This window comes from Corticium candelabrum, chromosome 9, assembly GCF_963422355.1.
Source record: "Corticium candelabrum chromosome 9, ooCorCand1.1, whole genome shotgun sequence".
Lineage (NCBI taxonomy): Eukaryota > Metazoa > Porifera > Homoscleromorpha > Homosclerophorida > Plakinidae > Corticium > Corticium candelabrum.
The window spans coordinates 352,924-374,397 of NC_085093.1; the positions used below are offsets into that span (position 1 = coordinate 352,924).

Below are 21,474 nucleotides of genomic sequence, written 5' to 3' on the forward strand. Positions count from 1 at the left end.
AGATTTGTTTCCCAAACCCACCACTTGCTGTACAGAAATCATGAAACAACTATGTCAAGATTGAAGATATCATTTGTTAACGACTGTACTGTATATACAGTAGAAAGACCACAGTTGGTGGGGTGATATCTGGTGTCAAATTAAAATTACAACAAACCACTAACTAGCAGCTGGTGATAAGTTATCACAATTTACTAGTTGTCTATATACATCCCTAGCTCGTATTACTCTAGTGCTACAAACCACCACCTGGAAATAAAAATAAACAACTAACAGAAGATCACCATCTTCACATTTTGACAAGTAACCTGCTTATCAGCTCCTGCAGCCACAACCACCTCTCTAATATGCCTCAATTCCAAAAAAGTGACACCACCAACAATAAACAGAAACAATATACGGTGATTTCCAGGATGAGCTTTGCCAATGTTTGTTAATAGACTAAGTCACAAAACAATCAGACAGATAGAACTCAACTACAATTACATAGCATGCATTATACCTAAAGCCGGTCTTCAGGTAATCTCGAAGGCCATGTGATTGATATTCAACATCAGGGAGGTCAAGCTTGTTCGGATTAAGAACTGCTTCCACAACCTACATGTATATCCATTGAAGAAAGATACGTATTGTGAACCATTTGTTTATTTGCATGTGAGACTATGAATATCTGTCACCTTACCTGCTTCACTAATGGGACATAAGTTTTTGTTGTGTGATGAAGTCGTTGACAATAAAGGCTTCTGTAAATGAGTGTTATTGTACACCCTTTGATGTTGACTGGAAAAATGCATACCCAAATTGTCGGAACTGTGATCGAAGTTCATGTAGACAATGTAGCTTTTTAAACAAACTGTCAAGCTTCTGATCTACCGTTCGATTTGAATCAACTGTTCAAACAAATAATGTGCATGAATAATTTGGTTAACTAATAAACTATGGCACCTCACCGAATGCTTCAGCAACATGACTAGGCTGTGAATTGATTAGACTGGCTATAAGGCCCTTAGGAAATAGGATGAGAAAACAGTTAATAAGTGTGCACTTTCAGCATAATAGTTAGCACTCTGACATATAAACACGTGCACACGTGTCGGTATGCACATGCACACACACACACACACACACACACACACACACACACACACACACACACACAACTAGCTAGTCAATAATCAGTTAATAAATGTATCTTGCAACTACCATAGTACTGTATTTGCTGGTAAATCTCAAGCTAAAGTGCATTGGCAATTCTGGTTGAACTCTAATTGATAGAGTAACACCAACTAGCAACAACAATTTTTGTTAACGCTCACTGACAGCGTGTCCCTTCAAAATGCAATTGAAAACAAAACTTCAGTAAAATTACTACAATACCTACCCAATGTTAAATGTATTCCAATTTTGTCCAAAATTTCTACACATTTTTCATATAGAAATCCTAACAAGCAGCAATAAATAATATCCTATAGTACCTTGAACAAATATTTGTGTATTATATGAAGGTTGATGCACTGGAGAGTCCAGTGGAGACACCAACTACCAGCATGATCCACATATGCTATTACACCATCATACCTTGAGCTGCCCATCTTCGTCATCATCTGTCTTAGTCTCTGCAAAAGAGTATGCAAACACAGCCAACAAAATGATATCCTCGATTGACAAATTCCTATCCAAAATTGTTATGAACTTCAAAGCACAATATCAAATTCATTTTCATTTACATGTCTTGTCTCTTCTGATTAAATAAATCACACAGTGTCCGAACAGCACTGACTGCTCCTTCCTCTCCTAAGCTTAGCAACAGAACCTGTACAGCAAGCACAAATTCAACAGTAACTGCAAGAAGTTGAAATCAATGCATACAGTAATGCAACCTTTTCTACACTCAACAGTCTTTCCATGTGAGCACAATGTGAACTTTCCAAAGCACTGATTGCAGCAACAGCACATTGAACAAGTCCACCATACTTTGCCATAATTTTGGGACGGCCACTATACAACATATGCAAGCGATAGTAGTCTAGTGTAATTACCAGCAACTAAACAAAGACTAAAGTTTGAGATTGCCCCAATACCATTATTTTAATTAGTCATCATTATAGCTGAATTATCATGACATTAGATTACCAAACATGCCAATACATCTAAATCATGTGTACAGTACACTTTTAAAGGCACTGCATTTCATTGTCTATCTAATGACCAACTTCTATACTAATCACACATGCATGCAGCACACACACACACACACACACACACACACACACACACACACACACACACACACACACACACACACACACACAGTCTCAACTTACTGAGTAAAATCCAAGATACTGGTATCAATGTCTGTTAATCAATTAGCCTACCTACAATAATGTAACTTTGCACTTCATATACCTTCCACTTTTAGATACAAAAATGGTATAGGAAAACCACCTTAATTGTAAGCATATAAGCTACACATAACTAAATAGAAACAGCTGTACAAGATAATTTCCATATATATTACCAGTATCACAGAATCTAGTAGCATGCATAAATTAACAACTTACAATGCAAGAAACTAATGTACCTAAATTCCTTGATGAATCCCTTGATCTTTTCAGGTGTCATTCGTCCAACACGCATAGCCGATTCTGTCTCAATAAGTTCCTTAGCCAAGCAATCAAGAAGCACTCTTGACGTCTCCATCACAGCCTCCTACAAAACAAACAAACTAAAACGTCTGCACATCATACACACTACCATTACAAATTGTTGCCTTTTGTCGCTTCAAAATAAATGAGTTAAGTAACCCTTGAGCAAGAGGACTGTCTGGATGATACAATGTGCCTGGAGCCAAGGCATCAACCGAGTGTCTACAAAAGAGACAACTCTTACAGCCATCCTAAACGTTAATTAATAAGTAAATCTTTAATCAGCAAATTATTCATATACAGCTCAATAAAGTTTGTTGCTTACAAAATATATCTTCCAAGTTACTTACTGCTAGCCTGACTTCCATAAAAACTGACATGACAGCACAATATACACTAAACTTGCTGAAACACTGTCACACTTGTAATTTAGACTCTTCAGACCTTGGTTGTGAAAATGTTTCTGACATGTCTACATATACATCGGAACTGGTTTCATGAAGAGGAGGTAGTAGTCTAGAAATCTGATCTGCTAAGCAGTCACTTGTGTGACTGACAGGACCTGCCAAATCCAATGAACGATCAATCAGTATAAGAGACGCCTTGTGAGAAGCATTCTAATACAAAACAAAAATTTAAGAGCCTGCACATCCATGTGACTGGGGAGTGTATGGATACTTTTCTTCTGCTTTTGGCAGATGACAAATTAGCAAGCTCAGCTGCAATAACCTTACTCATTGAGCCAACTGCATAGCAATCTTCCCCAATATCCAATTGAGAAAAGAAGTCATTCAACTGAGAAACAAACACCTGTATAAGGCAAAGAGAAGATGTAGATGAAACAATTGTTAAAACCAATAGTGGCCTACTCTCAGCTGAACTTGAAGTGTCTCAGGAAGAAGATGAATCTCAAGATCATGAAGACTTTTTATTTCTTTTTGAAGACCCTAGTTAAACAAAGACAACAAACAAGTTAATTACAAATTGAGGTGGTTCTGCAGCTGCCTAGTCAGTCACTCAGAGCATGTTTGCATCAGATGGCTCAAGATTAAGATTAAGATAATTATGATTACAGTATATTTTAGTAATAGGGGTGTTCCTACTACATCACTGTTAGCAGGAAGCACACGTGCACGTGTGTGTGTGTGTGTGTGTGTGTGTGTGTGTGTGTGTGTGTGTGTGTGTGTGTGTGACATTTACACGTGTATGAGATCAAGTCCCATAGCCAGAAAGTGTTTAGTATGATGAATTCATGTAAGAAGGTAAGCTTGAGTGTCCAGCCGGTCATCTCCTCCCCCTCCCCCCGCAGAGGAAAAATACCGGCTGGAGACATTCGCCACTCAAAGAAAACCGCCAACTTTCTATCCTCCAATCAGGATTTTACACGTTTGGTTAGTGTTTGTGCATGCACGATAAATTGTTGATAGCAATGCACGTCACTATTGGCTCTCTACTAATGCTTTGTAACTGAGTAGTCAATTGCTTTTACCGTCTGATCACATTTCGTTAGCGTGAGCTACACCTGCACGTCATCTTCTCCTTTGTCTTCCTTTTCTTACTTTGAGGAATAAGGCAGCGCATGCAAAACAACTTCTAGTCGCTCAGGGTCTCGTACGTTACATGCATTGAACAAGTAGACCATCTACAAAGCGTGGTATTTGCACTCAAGTTGACAACGCAGGGTAACGTGCAGAGCTATGATTTGTGTACAGTAAGTTGCGGTCGACCTTTGGTTGCCCTCTATGATAAGCTGTAAGTCTAGCGCTATTAAAACGAGAGACAGACAACGAGAAGAGCTGGAAAGAGTCGACCTGTTGTTGGTACACGGTAGACTGGGATGACACGTGTTGAGACTGCAGGCACCAGCATCAGAGTGAAATTACATTAGCTCAATAGCAATGTGCATCCCTATTGAGAATGCACAAACATTGAACGGCACTCTGATTGGAGGATAGAGTCGGTGATTTGTTTGAGTGGTGAATATCTCCAGCCGGTCTTTCTCCTCCGCGGGGGGGGGGGGGATGACTGACTGGACACTCGAGCCTAGTAAGAAGATTGCAAGAGACGGAATTCACAAACATTAAGTACTATCATCTAAAGAATGACTGACTGACATGATACTTTCCAGCAGTGTACATAGTCAGGCGCCAAACTAAACAGCAATCACACACACACACACACACACACACACACACACACACACACACACACACACACACAGTAGATTACGATTACTGTCTGTCACAGTTTCACTCGACTCACTAACACATATCCTTCCAATACTGAATACATACAGACCTTCATTTGTGCAGCTAGCTGCAACTGAGGCACATCTGTTGGCAGCAATGGAAACAGCGAAGAAAATCCAGGAGTGATCACCAGGTCCGAACTGATGGCTGCTCCTAGTACAGCAAAATGCCGCACATTAACTCTGGAATCCTTCAAAATCAAGTTAGTCAATAAACAACACAAAGACCAGCTGAATAACAGCACAACAGACCATAGCCATCTTCGATTTCCTAGCTTCTTGAAGAAGCTTTACTTGGAGATCACTGTAGCTGTCACATGGTATGTCACAATGAACAAGAACGTCTTCTCGTGTAGAGATGTAGACCACATAATGTTTGTAGTTTCCAGAACTCAAAAAATGACGCACTTTCTGATAATGCTCAATAGACCAAAATCGACCACAAACAACAACACATATTCCACCTTCAACCTAACCGACACCAAAATTAAAAATTAAAACAATGGAAAAATTTCAGTGTGTAGCTATACTTTGCATCTTCCCTGAACTTTCCCTAGATTTTGAATAGAAAGAGCGCCTGCTTCCCAGAGTTTGGTCTGTATTCCGGAAAGACGACATAGCTCTACTGCAGTCGTGTCAAGATATACAGCAGCACCGGCTGATGAAGCCACGACAGATTCCCAGCCAGATGTATAATCCATCAGAATCTACCTTTCAGCGCACGCGCAATAAACAGTTGACGTATGGTACATAATTTTGAAATCTACAGTCCTGCGCACGCGCAATAGCAAACAACGCCTTGCTCCGTCAATCGTGGTGTAATCCGCACACTTTGTAAATCACGCGTCTTGCGTGATACCATGCAACAGTCGATCATGCGTCTTAGCGGGTTTTTAGCTAATCAAGAGCTCGAATTTTACTACTTTGTCTTCCCACCTTTCTTGAATCAATCATTTATTGTTCAGCTGAAACGTGAGTGAGCATCCTAGAAAGACGTCATGAAAGAAATGTGCGACTAAAATAATTATTTCTATATTTGTTACTTCTAATTAGGACAGAACATCGGATAATTGAATGCCCGAATCGGATAACTGAACGCCCAATTCGAATAATTGCTTGCCTGAATCGGGTAACTGAACGCCGAGTTCAGATAATTGAACGCAAAACACTATAGTTGTCTTCAATTCTTCGTTCACGCTTCAGTCGTCTCACTCGTTTACTGAGATAGTCGCGTAACAATGATCGCATAGTCACGTGACAATGGTTGCGTAGCAATAATTTCTATCAAAGTAACGCGCGGAAACTCAAAAAACAGACTTTTCTCTTCTTTTAGCTTTTCTTTTTCATTCCGTTTGTCACGAATCAGTCTCCTTTTCTCTTTAGTCGCGTAAGGGAGCAAAATCGAGAGTCTATATAAATAAACTAGTAAATGAAGCTGTGTTTACACCGTCGCTTCACAGCTACGAGCGTGTGTGTGTGTGTGTGTGTGTGTGTGTGTGTGTGTGTGTGTGTGTGTGTGTGTGTGTGTGTGTGTGTGTGTGTGTGTGTGTGTGTGTGTGTTATTGTGAATATTGTAAATTTTATTAACTTTTGTCTATTCATTGTCATTATCATTAATTAATCATTAGGTTGTATAATTCTTTGAAAACCCAGGGATGCGTTGATGTGAGTAAAGATAATCAACTAAGTATCATCAATGTCCCACACCACACTTAGAATTCAGTACCTGCACATGCGTGACAGCTACGTCTCTCGAGCTTGTTATCTACGTTATTTCTCAATTCTGCATGTAGCGTTCTTTCTTGCATCACTCGAGGTGAACACGATTATCATGCTTTCGTCGAGCCGTTGCTATCATCTTTCGTTCCGTTAAAATTAATTCGTCGTAGATAGAGATCGATGTGCGTGCACAGGAAATACTGTGAAGCGCGACATGTATGTTATAGCGACCGCGGATCCAGAAGGAACCATGCAGCGCAACGTTTCCTACGAATCTTTCTTGCAAGACGACGTCGATCGTTCATCATCAGTCCTACTTACACCTGTAAATATATTCTTGCACGGAGCGGGCTTGTTATCCACGTTCTTTCTCAATTCTGTAGCGCTCGATCTTGCATCACTTGCAGCCAACTACCGAGGTGGACGAGATTATCGTGCTTTCGTTGAGCCGTACGTTGCTAGCATCTTTCGTTCCGATGATAATTCGTCGTAGCTATAGCTAGATAGAGATTGATCTCGTACGTCTCCTAGAAATACTGTGAAGCGACATGCAGTGACCGGATCCAGAAGAAAGCAGCGTTAGCGTTTCCTACGAATCTTTCTTGCAAGACGCCGTCGATCGTTCATCATCAGACCTACTTACAGCAAAACATATTGCTCTCTTGAAGATCGCGGATGACATGTTGGTCGTGCGCAACAAACACATGCATGGTCTCATGGGACCTTCGCTTGGCTTCTTGTAGAACGATAAATTCGTTTGTTTTCTCTTGTAAAAAGTAACAAACGCATACAACTATTACCTGATCTTTACTCTGCGCTTCTCGGTTTGACGACAGTTTGACCGTAAAATGGAGGTTTACGACATCTCGGCTTTTCTGTCATAGTGCTCGGGATTGTTACGTCACCCATTGTTGGTGTCCCAAAGGACGGCTGATTGGCTCTACAAATTCCCGAGAGTGATTCAGGCTGACAAGCTAGTATTACGTCACCTACGTTTGCGTCCCAAAACGATTGCTGATTGGCTGACAAACTCCCCGTGACACACGCTTACAAACAAACATAGATAGATAGATAGATAGATAGGTACAAACATACCGACAGACAGACCGGAAGTCAATTCAACCCGTTTAGAGTGAGCTTCTCGCGAAGCAGTTCACCACTTATTGTGGTGTCCTTCTTTTACGCTCGTAGCTTAAAATATATCTCGAGCTCAATTGACATGACAAGAGAGAGGCTCGCTTCGCTCGCCAATTATTTATACAGCGACATTACAAGTAGCAGATTAATTAGACCGGCTAGTAAAAGTCATGTAATGCACAAGAAAGAAACCTGAGAGCGCTAGAGAGTCGTATGTCAAATGCTTAAAAAACAATTAATTAAACGTATACAATTCAATGTACAATATTTTGTTTGAGTACAAACAGGTAGAAAAATACTTTAACTAGATCAGTTGATCAAGCAATAATAGTCAAAGTTATACAAAACTAAATTTTATAATACACTACCCTGCAGTGTAAGAAAATGTAAATCTAATGCTTTTGTGTGGCTCTTTGAAGTAACTGCACACATTCAGAATCACCCTACAACAAAAACCAAGATCTATAGACAAGTGCATAAACAAAATTAATTGCAAAACGCACTCAATAAATATTACTATCTATAAGAAATTAATGTTAGATAATATTATTACAAATTTTTATTGGTGTAGACATCTAAATGTGGTGTGTGTGTGTGTGTGTGTGTGTGTGTGTGCGTGCGTGTGCGTGCGTGCGTGTGTGTGTGTGTGCGTGCGTGTGTGTGTGTGTGTGCGTGTGCGTGCGTGCGTGTGTGTGTATGTGTGTGTGTGTGTGTGTGTGTGTGTGTGTGTGTGTGTGTGTGTGTGTGTGTGTGTGTGTGTGTGTGTGTGTGTGTGTGTGTGTGTGTGTGTGTGTACCGATGCTGAAGCCCATAGTGAGTATTGGTGGACTTCCAGGTTCCAGTTGTGTACGTCCCTACATGTGTAAGAAAAAGTGTACAACACACTGTACCTGCTCAAGAGCGTACTGTAAAGGGTTCTTCCCATCAGCATCTTTCACCATCACTTGAAAGCCCCTGTTGACAAATACATATACTGTAGCAATGCTCACTGACATAAACGCAAAACTAACACAACAATATATACCTTTGCAGTAGAACCTCGACAATATCAGCCCTGCTATTTTGAGCAGCAAGATGCAGAGCAGATTTCATACAACTGTCTCTCATATCAATGCTGCAGCTATATTGAGTAAATAGAAAACACATAACCCAAGCCTGCTACGTAGTTATATTGCTCAGCATTCCTAGAGTACCATCTGTTTGCTAGAAGCAAAGATACAGCTTCTATTGTTCCCTCAAAGCACGCCAGATGAAGTGCTGACTGCCCATTGAGATCAATCAAGTTCATTTCTCCAGGCTGCAACAATTAAATCAATTTCGAAAATAAGTATAAACAACAACTAGACAAACCTTAATTTCCAATATAGCTTGAATAGAAGTCAATGCATTTTCAGTAACTGCCACGTGCAATGCTGTTCGGCCCTGGCCATCACTAACGCTGAGTTCAGCCTACAATGTCACCCCATAACATGTACAAAACCTATTTTAGTTCTCTATGTAGACACCTTACATTTGATAGCAACAGCAAACGCAAATGTTCACTATGGTGATATTTCACAGCAACATGAAGGGCTGTCTCGTTCCATACATTTCTCTTGTTAATAGCTTTCAGAGCAGCTGAACATTGAAGCAGCATTTCAAGACATCTACATAACAGTCTTTAAATACTATATCAGATGATTAACTGTAACAGTGTAATACTTAGTTGTTTTCAAGATGCAACTGTGATGAAACACATTTTGACCTTCTTCATCACAACATTGTAAATTGATCAATGGGTACCTAAATGAAACAGTGTCATACTCCGTGTACACTGAAAATGTGGTCAGTGTTACTTACTTCAAAAAATGTTTGAGGACTTCATCTTGACAGTGATGAATGGCATAAAGAAGAGCTGACCACCCATGCCTGTCTACAGCATTTACATCTGCATCATGTCTTATTAGCAACTGACAGCACTGTTGATAAACAGTACAATAATTATAGCACAGTAAAATCTCCATAGAAACAATTATGCAGTCATTTAGTGTATACCTTTGCCTGCCCAGTTACTACTGCATACATAAGAGGTGTCCTGCCTTTGGAATCTTGATAGTTCACACCGTGTTGTTTGACAAGTTTGGAGACCTTGCTACGTTCACCTATAAAACAAATAACATTAACACATGATACCATGTCTCTTTACAAAAAATGTTTCATCACCTCTGCCAGCAGCCATATGAAGAGCACTAGATTTATAGTCAGTCCAACCTAGCCCTTCAAACACAGCATCAATGCTTGCATTGGATGACATTGATGTTTTACTTGACACAGCTGTACGAACACTAAAGCTGGATCCTTCTGGACTACTAAAAATAATAACAATTAAAATTAAAAACAACAGATAAAAACCTGTAAGAGCATTAAAAGTTGCAACTATGTGTATGTTTGTGTCCATGCAGCAATTATACCTCTTATGACTTTCCAATGCAGCTGCAGTATAGCTTCTAATACCACGTTGTTTCTCATTGGTTCTCGAATTTAGCTCACTAAATCAAGAGTAAACTAATGCACAATAATTGCCCACATAAACAGTGTGTGTGTGTGTGTGTGTGTGTGTGTGTGTGTGTGTGTGTGTGTGTGTGTGTGTGTGTGTGTGTATGTGTGTGTGTGTGTGTGTGTGTGTGTGTGTGTGTGTGTGTGTGTGTGTGTGTGTGTGTGTGTGTGTGTGTGTGTGTGTGTGTGTGTGTGTGTGTGTGTGTGTGTGTACGTACCTGGCTGTAGTCAATGACGCAAGACTCACTTGGGATCCTTCTATTGATTGCAATACAGTTGATCTATCTTGTAGTGTTAATCTTAAAAGCAACACATCAATTAAATTATCTGTGCTATTTCTATCTATATGTCAAGACCAACTGAATTATCTTACTGGTATTGCCTTGATGTTGCCTCTGATGACATTTGAATACCAGATAAGCTAACAATTTCAATTAATATAATACTATTGTATTACACAGCAAACAGCTGTAACCTAGTGGCACGTCGATGCAGCTGGTGTTGATATTGATAAGCAAACTTGTAGAATTCCATGTCAGAAATCAAGAATACTGAAGAACCTGTAAATTGTCATACCTATTTATATACAGTAGATATTGTGGAAAGAAAAAAAGCGATTTTACCTGTTAGTCCCATAAAGACCTCCAGATCCATTAAACGTTGACCAACATCCTATCAACAATCACTTGACTAAAAACATTGTGATTGCATTATAACATGACTAAACCACCTGAGCAGCGCCAAAATTCTCAACACCTTCCATGTTAGCAACAAACCATTGTGCAGCTGCATCACCTTAAGTTAAATATCAATTGAACGTGAAACTACACCCCACACAGAATTTCAATATTCTGCCCAAATACCTGAAAACACTGGGAGGTCATTATGACTTGCCTAAAACAACCATACTCATTAGCCATAATTTATGATACAAATTAAATGCTGATACAGAGTACATACTTGAGTCGGTATTCCACTAACAGGGTGGCTTAAAGCTAAGGCATATTGTCGAAGCGATTCTTCATCAGGCAGCAACCAACCTGACGCTGCTTGTACCCCTTCATAACTCTGTGAGTAAGCAAGTTTTAAAAGTAACGAAACTGCATGTACACCACACACATTAGTATGCCAACCTCATCCCAAGCTGTCTGTGGATACCAGTTTGGGTTGTTCCCTGTAGATGAAGCCAGTCGAGCTGCAACATGAAATAATCAGTACAAAATTATTTGTTCAATAACATTTTCATACATTTCATCCAGAGTCTATGTCATAAATGAAAATCAGGAATATTCAATTTTATTCACAAACTGAATTAAGTTAAGTATACATTTCCTAGAAATTTCTGTTTTGCACTTTCTATTATTTTTACAGGCACAAAACTCAATGATCAAGTCATTATTAATTTAGAAAACACGTTTAAATGCATCTTACAAGGATAGTAACCGTGAACAGAATGAGATCTCGATGACTGTTTCACAGCTTGTCCAAAATAGCCAGCACTTGTATGAGGTCTGGAACTACTAAAAAGATATAAGACTGACCTACAACCATTGTGACACAGTGACGCAGATGGCTAACACAGCAGAAGAGTTGGCTCCTCCAAAACTGTATTTCCTCTGTAATTTAGCCTGAAACGGAGACAATGGAGCTTGTGAGTAACTAGCACCAAAGTGAGAAAGCCAGCCACCAGAAGTCACTAAGTAAAAAAAGTCTAAGAATTCAATCAATTATAACAACTAGTCAACTGTTGAAAACCTCCCAAGTTGCTTCCTGTTGGACTATGAGATCCTCCAACAGTAATACGTCTTGTACGATGAGATGGTTTGTTTGTGGATGGGGGTGCAGGTGTTAATCGATCTAGCCACAAAATTGCAAGAATCTATTAGTGCTCAAAGATACAGGGGTCTTGCATCACGTATGATATATCCATGATGCATTGCCCATGCCATAAAAGAGAGCAAATGTAATAAAAGTGTTTACATCAGTTTCCTGATGCAAATGTATTACAAAATAATCATCATTTAAGGCACAGCCTCTTTACTTATACAAGTAGAATCAGTCTTACTGAAATCAGTCTTAGTAGAAGAGATAGCTAATGATTTTGAGTTCATCACTGCACTTGTCCTTGCCTCTTCCTCCTGTTCAAGATGTCAAGATCAACCATGTACAACCAAACATGCATATAGAAACAATACATACGGGCTCTCCATCTGGAGCAGATCGAACAGACAGCGTTTCCATAAACTGATTACGTTCACGTTCAAATTCAGCTCGTTCACTTTCCAACCTATCTTACACTCATAGGTAAGTCAACATTCACACAACACACAATTGCAATTCCCACCTAGTCCGTTCTGCCTGTAACTCAGCAAGAGTCTGAGCTGCTTCTTTCTTCAGCCTGTTTTGTTCCTATAAAACAAACGGCAATTACCACCACCACCACTACCACACAACTTCAGTAATTCCAAACTACAATTAGCAAGAAAGAAAACCTTCTCTATTGCTTGTTGAAATTCAGGTGTTTCTTCAATTTTATGACCTCCCAATAGTACCTTTAGTTCAGCAGATGTGTCAATATAATAATTTATTTCACAAACTGCAGGTACTGTACCTGTGTTTCTAATTCTCTTATTATTCCTTCATATCTTTCTTTCTCAACCATTACTGTATTTATTTCACGCTGCTGCGCATACAGCTCACTGAGAACTACATCCTAATTAATCACAAAGCACAACTAAACTACAGTATGTAAATCATATCATAATAAACAAATTCACCTTCTCCTCTTCAATCTTCCTCTTTTCCATTGCAAGACGTTCCAACTCAACACGTTCAATAAGCCCCGCTCTTAATACATTCATTGTTTGCATTTTGCTTATACAAGACACTACTTACATACCTAGTTGATGCCAACTCAGACTTTAATCGTTTGATCTCTTTTTCATATACAGATAGCATGGCTTGGTGCCTTTCATCTTGGTTGACAACAGCTTTGTTCTTGATAGCTTTTGCTCTAGTAATGACGCTTGGTCGACTAAGCAAGCCAAAATCTGATATAATCTAATCACTCACCTCTTTGCAAATTTAAGGCTGCTGAGAGATTCAGGAAAAGATACTGACATTGGACTAATTGTTGTAATCAATGTTGTTTTACAGTTGCCACCAAGACTGCAAAACATTGTTATAAAGTAACAAATGTCTGTTTGTTTGTCCAAATTCAAGCATGTACAATTGAACTCAATCAAGTCATTAAAGTCAGTCTAGTCATTCCTGCATTGTTCATGGACAGAAAGCTCCACAGTTGGGCCACGAATCAAAATTAAGTCCTAAAGCACTGATAACAGGCAGACTAATTGTGAGTCTGAATTACACATACATACTAGCTATCTTGCATTACAGTTATAGTACCTGTCCTGTAGCATCCTGGTAAGTTTTGAATCTCTATATGGTATGTATGTTGTGCCAGGTGTCGTAAGAGCAAGAACAACCTAACGAAATTAATGGTTGTTGATTTTATTATGACCAAAATCGTGTTGTGAAGTATGTGATTAACCTTTCCAAACATGTACAGACTAAGATTAATATTTTTTGTTTCCTCCTGATGCTTGTACTTTGCATCAGCTTCAAATCTAATACAATCAAACTTAGCATACAATCTGCACTAGAAATCAAACAGTTTTGAAACAAACCTTTCCGAACCAGCCAAGTCAACAAGCTTCAGTTTGCCAACAGTTACCAATGTACTTCCACTAGATGTTGTTGTTGAATGCTCCACCACAATAGTAAATACAGCATGACTGCGACTGCTTACCTACACCAGCATTCATTACACTGCCAAATGTAGAGAAATGTTTTGTTTCTGACATACCGTGTTTAATCTTGTGCTATCTGTTGTACGAGATGTTCCTCCCTTCTTCATGAGCTGCCTGACATCTGATAAACTGCGAACAACATGTTCGGACAAGTTCTCAACATACACACTGCCTTCAGCATCCTCTCGAATACGAAGATCTTTACGTGTAGGATCCTAATAAAAAACAGGTAGGCTAAGAAATCTATAAACGTCAGAAAACAGCATACAATTAGGTCAGATATTTTCTCATTGTAGATCTCTAAGTATGAACAGCGAACAAGAAATCTTGCAGAGGAAGAAGCTTGATTTTGAATGTCTACAGTTAATACCAACAAATACTCCATATTACAAATATCATTATATTATCAATAATAAATGTTGATCAACATACAGTCAAAGATATGCTCTGAGGCTCGTGGAATGATTCCTCTTGCTTCATCACCACTTTCTCCTTCAATTGTGTATGTCTTTCCTGTTCCAGTCTGCCCATATGCTATAATACTGCCATTGTATCCTTGTAGAACAGACATGGGAACCTCCCTCACACAAGCCTCATATAACTGCCTCTGAGTGGTTCTGTAAGTGACATAAACATTGCTATCAAACTATACTACACATGCTATCTTTGTTTGTACAAGTTGTTTTTGTACACATTCATCTGTTCACCAATCTCTTGTCTGTCAAATAGACACATGCATGTTGTGTGATGGTTTGTCTGTCTGTCTGTCTGAATGAGATGGCGTAGACAGATTTCTATAATTATCCAGAGATGTAATGCTAGAGTTATATTAAAGAAGACAAGTAGATTGCATGTAGGTAAGATAGATGCTTTTTTCTTTGATGTAGATATTCAGCACTATGTACATTAGGATAATAGCTATGACTTCAGACATTTCAGTAGTTTTTGTTAATGCTTAGAATGGTTTCATTTTTGCAATTGTTACATTTACAGTTTGGGAGAGAATAAAACAATCTGTCTGTCTGTCTGTCTGTCAAAATTCACGTATTTCATCATTACAACTTATCACAGTGACTATAAAAGCAATAAACGTTTAGCGAAACTCACAGCAACGCAAATTACACAATTATGTTCATCAACCACACACGTGTCGTCAACAAGTAATTTAACTCTCCCTGTCTCTGTCTGTCTGTCTGTCTGTCTGTCTGTCAATACATATATTTCTTATACAAGACATTATTACACTCTGCGCTAAAAAATCAGCAAGTTCTGAGAGAACTAGGACACATCTGCCCTCTGCCTACTTGTTTGTCACAGCTGTTTTATCTTTCTGTTGTTAGTCATGCAGGTTAATTAATCAATTAAATAATTTATACATTAATTACCGTACTACATATGCATTAACAATTCCTAACATAATTAATAAATCTAAATCATAATAATTATCTACGTCCACCTGACCCTGGATCGAACACACAATCATATGTGAAACTGTGCGAGTTCATTTTGTCCATAAGACTGATTCGCTGTCCGAAATCATCAGCATCAATCGATAGCAGTTTACTGCTGCTAGGGCGGCGCTCTGACGGTTTCACAATCGTAACTGTTTGATTTACGTTGTCACACGTCACGCATTTCGTTGCTCTAGCTTTGAATTCGCGATCTAGAGATGGTCGAATACGAACAACAACTTTGAAGTTCTCCTTTACATCAGCCATGGCCACTCCGCCTAGTGACGATCTGCGTCCGGTGGAAAGACTTTTGTGGTGGTAAGACATCTCAAAGGTTTGTTTTGCAAACGACACAAGCCGTCACGATGTCGTGATCTAAAAGCGGACAAGACATCACACAACGACACACATACACGTAGCAAACAGATACGTGGGTGGAGTTTGCCCGGGTAACTGCAAATATATGGCACGTGATGTTGTATGCGGACGGCTAATCTAGAAATGTGCAGTACGACAAAATCAAGAACTGAATGCTGGCCGACAAAGTAGACAAAATTTAGCATTATTGGTCTAAACCAATAAAATTTTATGATGCCAGGATTTGCCAGCCTAGTTTGAAAATTAATTAAAAAATAAAATTTGAAGGTGCTTATTGCACATTGACGTTGCGTTTGCTGTGGAAGTTCGTTTATACGTCAGTATACGTGTAGCCTATACTCCAAAAACGCATCTGTGACTACACATCGAGCATATTTCCATCTGTTTCCATGTCTTGGTATCCGCTCTAGGGTTCATTTTCTAGACAGAATAATTATAAACATGAAAGGTGTCTGTTGTTATTGGCATTAAAATGTAAATGTACCTTGTGCAACTGTAGACTCAGTCTGACTACATGTGAAAAGAGATCGAGTGCCAAGGATGTATGACACATTGGTAGCTAGTGTGTGTGTGTGTGTGTGTGTGTGTGTGTGTGTGTGTGTGTGTGTGTGTGTGTGTGTGTGTGTGTGTGTGTGTGTGTGTGTGTGTGTGTGTGTGTGTGCATACAACGATAAATTAATTTACTAACAACTAATCTAATCTGCCCGTGAGAAGAACGGGATGGTGAACTAGTATGTGTATAAAAATGATTTGCATGCATGCTCAAGAACCTAGACAAGAAACAACTGATTGTAAATGACAAATACTACTGCTAGCTAATCAAGACATTAATTAATATAAAATGTGCTCAACACACTATTTTCAAACAAAGATTAACATTTAATTAACAAAGCAACAACAGCAATCAATGTCCCAGTACATATACTAATAAGTAGTAGCTACCATATTATTAGTACGCTAAAATAAGAAATATTCGTTAGACATGCTACAAATGAAAAGCAGTAGGCTTGTGTCGCTTAATTAAATCTTACCTATAATCACAACCTACTATAAATGTTGCTTGTGAGACTTTCAATAATCAGAAGGATCAACACATTGATATCAATGAACCCTGATTAAACAGCTGATGTCGGAAATCAGCCTGTCTAATTCCTCCAAATCACTGTCTATAGATAATTTTCGTGGTGCATCATCTTCAGTGACCATCATTCTAGACCTTATTTGTTTAAAAATGTCTCTGGCTTCTTGAGCATGCCTCATTGCATGGTTCTTCTCAATAGAATATGTAGCTCTGGCTTTACCAACCAGACTCTGAGCATACCTGCGGCTATCTCTTGAAAGAAACTTCTCACAGATTTCCAAAGCTTTGTCAAACTCAGCAATGGCCATTACTGCTTCTTTTCCCTTTGAATTGTTCATTTTGTAGCGATGACACAGCACGTGTCCTTTGTTAGAATGAACCCTAGCGGCTAATAACCTATCTTGAAATGATTGTTGAACAATATTCTCAGCTTTGTTTAGGTATTGATCTGCCAAATCAAGATTCTGTGAATCACCTTTCTCTTGATACAAACCCACTTGTGCTGCTGAAAGAGCAGTTAGAGTCACCACAAGACGAGGATGTTCCTCACCTAGTAAGTTTTCCTGCTCTTTAATCACCTGCCCGAATATTTTAATAGCGTTTTCATACTGCTTGGAGTGTAATTTTAGTTTTCCAAACATGTAACGTACATGAGCCATTTCAGCATTAGAAGTTCTGCCACCACTTTCGCCATAAGGTTCAAGCAATGCTTGGAAAGTTTGCTCTGCACTGTAACAGTTGTTAAGATCCGTACTGAGGTACGCCAGATGTGCTCGACAAATATAAGCCTAACCCAACGACATACTTACAGGCAGAACTAGCACAAAGCATGTCATGCACAGCTGACCTGAGATGTACGAGTGAAACCTCTCAATTTCTCCTGAAAGGTCTGATAAATGTCAAGTGCACACTTCCAGTGTTTACCTGCTTCACACTGTTGGTCAAGCATTTCATAGACATGCCCCAAGATGCGGTGGCTTCTTGCTGTTAAAAATAGCAAGCTTAATGTACATTCATTATCATCGTGCTCACAAAACTGGCACACCTTTCTGTTCTTTGCTTTGTATTTCTTCAGATAGTTTCAAAGTCTCTAGTAATAGTTTCTCAGCTTTCTTGGGCAAACCCATATGTCGGTACACTGAAGCAAGAGAATTCATTTGAGTGACAACTTTGTGGTGCAGAGAACCATAGATATGTTCATTGATCTTCCAAGATTCAAGAAACATGGCTTGTGCCTGATCAAGCTGTCCAAGATCTCGTTTTGTCAAAGCAACAGCTGATAAGCACTTCGCAACACCAGGATGAAAATCTTTAACGTGACCATAAACACATTGACTTATATCATAAGCTTCCTCAGCAAATTCTAGAGCTTCCTTCATGTTGCCTTGACGTCTCAGTGTCACACTCAAAAGAGATTTGGTTATGGCAACTGACATGTGCATGTCACCATAGTGCTTTCTTTCTTCTTCAAGTGCCAGCTCCATATATTCCTCACTAGTTTGTAAATCTTCAGCAGTACCTGCATCTTGATACATAATTGCAAAATTACCATACGTAAATGCAATGTCAGGAGACTGCAAACTCCTTTGTATTTCCAAAGCCCTCTCAAAATCATTTCTTCCAAGATCATCTAAAACTTGCTTACGTTTCGTCATTCCAATCTTGCTTAAGCATCGAGCGATCTTGCTGTTGATTGCACTGTCAAGCTCATTTATCTGTTCCTGCTCTTGTCTAGTTAGTTTTAGTGCCTTCTCAAATGTGTTGAGTGCTTTCTCCAACAGCTCTTGTGCACGCTTATACTCGCCAAGATCAGCGTGAGCCACACCCAAGTTAAAATGAGTATCACCATAAAGAAGTTGACTGTCCAAATCATCGAGTGACTGACGAGAATCTTTCAGCATGTTAATAGCTCTTCCCAGTTCATGAATACATTCTTCTGCCTTTCCCAAACGCCTGCATTTACCAATGTCCTTAAATTAAGCTACCATAAACTTAAATTACTAGTAATAAGTCATATTTACCTGTAAGCAACTCCTAACAAAGTTCTTAGCCTCACTGCATTCAATTCAATGGTACCTTTCAAGACTTCCTCATCTAGCAATGAGTTAGCTTTTTCTAACAGGTCTTTGCCCTGATCCGGATCTCTGAATGTAGAGAGACCATCTCCTAGTGTCCCATAAGCCAAGGCTTTATCAAGCAAGTGTAGATCAACCTTCAGTTGATCAGCAACCTATATAAAATCATAAATTCTCATTATAAAAGTTGTACATCATTTAAAACAGATAAATGAATAATAAAAAGGATTGCTCAGATGCATGTCTTAATTTGTCAAACTGTTAGAAAATTAAATTGACTTGCCTGATATTAGAAGACAACCACAACCACAACAAAAATCTTACCTGTAAAAATGCTTCAATTAGCGGTACCATTAAGCGCTTTGTTGCCAAAGCTGAAGCAGATTCAAATTGGAAAGAGTCTAGATATCCATTGTTCAATGCACTGATAGTGTCAGCAACAGTTTGACACAAACGTTTGTGCAACTTTGGGTCTACTGTGTCCTCCGATTGTTCTTTCAAGCCAAATTCTTCCTTAGCCGCTGCGTGTGCAAGCTGATGATACAATCGCACACTGACCACATTGTCATCAGTGATCTCTCCCTTATATCCCTCTGTTACTTTAAGGCTGCTGTCATGTTGAGAAGAATTTTCTCTTTGTAGCAAAGAGCACTCCTCAATCAGTCTATTCTCTCTCATATATGAAACTCTTAGAGTCCTGGGATGACGTCCAAGGACCTGTGCAACAATAGATAACGGAATAGAATTCTTCCAGTTGTTGGTACATGCTAACAGCATCAATAGTTTTTCATACTAAACAAAAACCTTAAAAATCAATATGCTTGCAAGTCATGTAGACATAATGTAAACCTCTTGTCCATACCGACGATGTCCGACAAATTGCTGGAATTGCATGTTGACTGTATAATTGGAACTTGGTACATGTGTTGTCACATACTTGATTTCTTTGTCATAATCATCAATGTAGTGATTAAATCCATAGTCAACTTTACTGTTTCGTGCGTCACGTATGTAAAATCCAGCACTATTAAAAACACGATTGTTACACACAGTTACACATGCATGCACACTATGCATGCAAGTAGTAGTTGGCAAGTCGGCAGGCAAATGCATGGTCAGGTGGCAAATAGAAGAAAAGACAGACACTTATACAACAACTTGCACAGATGTGTGTGGTTCAAATACTTCGCTTACCTTGCAAGAGACAAAGGAAGCCTACAAAGTTTGTTTGCAAGCAAAATTGCTTCCTTTTGCATATTCTCTATGCCACTTAGTTTCTCCAGCATTTCCACAACCTCTATGTCACTCATTTTAAACGTTTCACTCATGTCAAAATTTCTGACAACTGTAGAATCGCGTTCAGGTAAGAGGTTGTCCCTACTTGTGACCAGTACCAAACCTGAACCCCAAGCAGAATTAGAGTCTCCACCCATAATAGGAAGACAATCCTCTAGAGAAGCTGCTGAGGTAAGATCATCTATGATCAGAAGCCAGTTGCGTTTCTGAGCTAGTTCACGTCGAAGAAATGCCCCCAAGTCTAGAAGTTTATCCCGCCTTGTGTTGTCAATGCCCTTGCCAGAATGCTTGAAGTCCACACGTTCCAAGTCTTCTTTATTTAGTTGTCGAGCAATATCTCGGAGAGTCCTGATGGTTGTGACTTCGTCGAAAGCATCAATCCAGCCTACTATATCAAAGGACTTTCCATACACACGTGCAAATCCGTTAGCCAACAGAGATTTTCCACAGCCTGGCGGGCCAGTCAAAGATGTGATCACAGGATAAGACCTTTTTGAGGTCTTCTGTTCTTCCACCGATTCTTCATAAAATCTATTGATACAATTCATGGCATCTGGACGTTTAATGAAAGGAGATGGAATTACAGGAAGAAGGGCATGAGTAGATATTGCAGGTTTCGACTTTCTAGAAAACGATCCCACCAGTTTAGGGACTTTGTCAACAGATTTGTCAAAAGCTATGTCGACAGTTTTATCAAGAGCCCGTTTCCCTAACTGCAAAAGTACCTCGTCCATACCGAAAAACCGTCGTTGAACAAACGAGATTGGTAAAGATTCCGCCATCTGAGGCTTGACATGCAGAATAGGAAAAGTGCAGCGAAATGAAAGCCAATTGCGGTAGACACACAGCGAATGGAACCACCTGAAGTGAAGACATCCAGAGCGCAACATAACAGAAAACACCAAGTCAACGCTTCACGTGTTCCGAGTTGAGTAGCTAGCTACAGGTAGATTAATTTATATTCACATTTGTTATCTGAGCCAGCTCCACCCCCTTTTCGACAGCGCCACGCCGGAGGAAGTGGAAAAGGACACAGGGAGCACCAACAAACTCCCACGAAAATACAGTGACGTCCTGACGATTAAATTTTAGTTAAA

General features: G+C 39.3%; 3 protein-coding genes across 4 annotated transcripts; all 3 read right to left on the reverse strand.

Moving 5' to 3' along the window:
• Positions 1-54: 54 nt before the first annotated feature.
• LOC134183942 (sec1 family domain-containing protein 2-like) lies at positions 55-6,021 on the reverse strand. Its single transcript, XM_062651532.1, has 18 exons — positions 5,937-6,021; positions 5,424-5,878; positions 5,146-5,364; positions 4,944-5,084; positions 3,515-3,592; positions 3,324-3,455; positions 3,090-3,262; positions 2,771-2,867; positions 2,582-2,709; positions 1,881-1,998; positions 1,728-1,813; positions 1,579-1,672; positions 951-1,005; positions 797-890; positions 683-743; positions 503-597; positions 309-441; positions 55-249 (listed from the first exon to the last, which is right to left on the reverse strand). Exons 2-18 carry the CDS (start codon positions 5,592-5,594, stop codon positions 160-162), a joined length of 1,965 nt encoding a protein of 654 aa, XP_062507516.1. The 5' UTR covers positions 5,595-5,878; positions 5,937-6,021; the 3' UTR covers positions 55-159.
• A 1,897-nt stretch (positions 6,022-7,918) lies between these two features.
• On the reverse strand, positions 7,919-15,957 carry LOC134184072 (uncharacterized). 2 transcript variants are annotated; one of them, XM_062651676.1, is made up of 37 exons: positions 15,558-15,957; positions 14,529-14,713; positions 14,365-14,453; positions 14,153-14,311; positions 13,974-14,095; positions 13,838-13,913; positions 13,693-13,772; positions 13,357-13,452; positions 13,184-13,297; positions 13,062-13,131; positions 12,896-12,997; positions 12,777-12,836; positions 12,629-12,693; positions 12,484-12,571; positions 12,350-12,422; positions 12,040-12,141; positions 11,863-11,980; positions 11,716-11,801; positions 11,418-11,479; positions 11,245-11,352; positions 11,148-11,178; positions 11,015-11,079; positions 10,908-10,956; positions 10,760-10,844; positions 10,658-10,705; positions 10,503-10,583; positions 10,200-10,277; positions 9,952-10,097; positions 9,784-9,890; positions 9,589-9,707; positions 9,451-9,531; positions 9,260-9,395; positions 9,100-9,198; positions 8,943-9,046; positions 8,774-8,869; positions 8,640-8,703; positions 7,919-8,192 (listed from the first exon to the last, which is right to left on the reverse strand). In XM_062651676.1, the coding sequence occupies exons 1-37, from the start codon at positions 15,872-15,874 to the stop codon at positions 8,142-8,144; spliced, it is 3,612 nt and encodes a 1,203-aa protein (XP_062507660.1). In that variant the 5' UTR covers positions 15,875-15,957; the 3' UTR covers positions 7,919-8,141. The 2 variants fall into 2 exon arrangements, with proteins under 2 accessions (XP_062507660.1, XP_062507659.1); XM_062651675.1 differs by having other exon boundaries at positions 11,716-11,804.
• Positions 15,958-16,640: 683 nt separating this feature from the next.
• On the reverse strand, positions 16,641-21,290 carry LOC134184259 (uncharacterized). The gene is made up of 7 exons (XM_062651902.1): positions 20,276-21,290; positions 19,931-20,105; positions 19,406-19,873; positions 19,028-19,236; positions 18,052-18,959; positions 17,854-17,990; positions 16,641-17,794 (listed from the first exon to the last, which is right to left on the reverse strand). Exons 1-7 carry the CDS (start codon positions 21,265-21,267, stop codon positions 17,027-17,029), a joined length of 3,657 nt encoding a protein of 1,218 aa, XP_062507886.1. The 5' UTR covers positions 21,268-21,290; the 3' UTR covers positions 16,641-17,026.
• Positions 21,291-21,474: the final 184 nt, after the last annotated feature.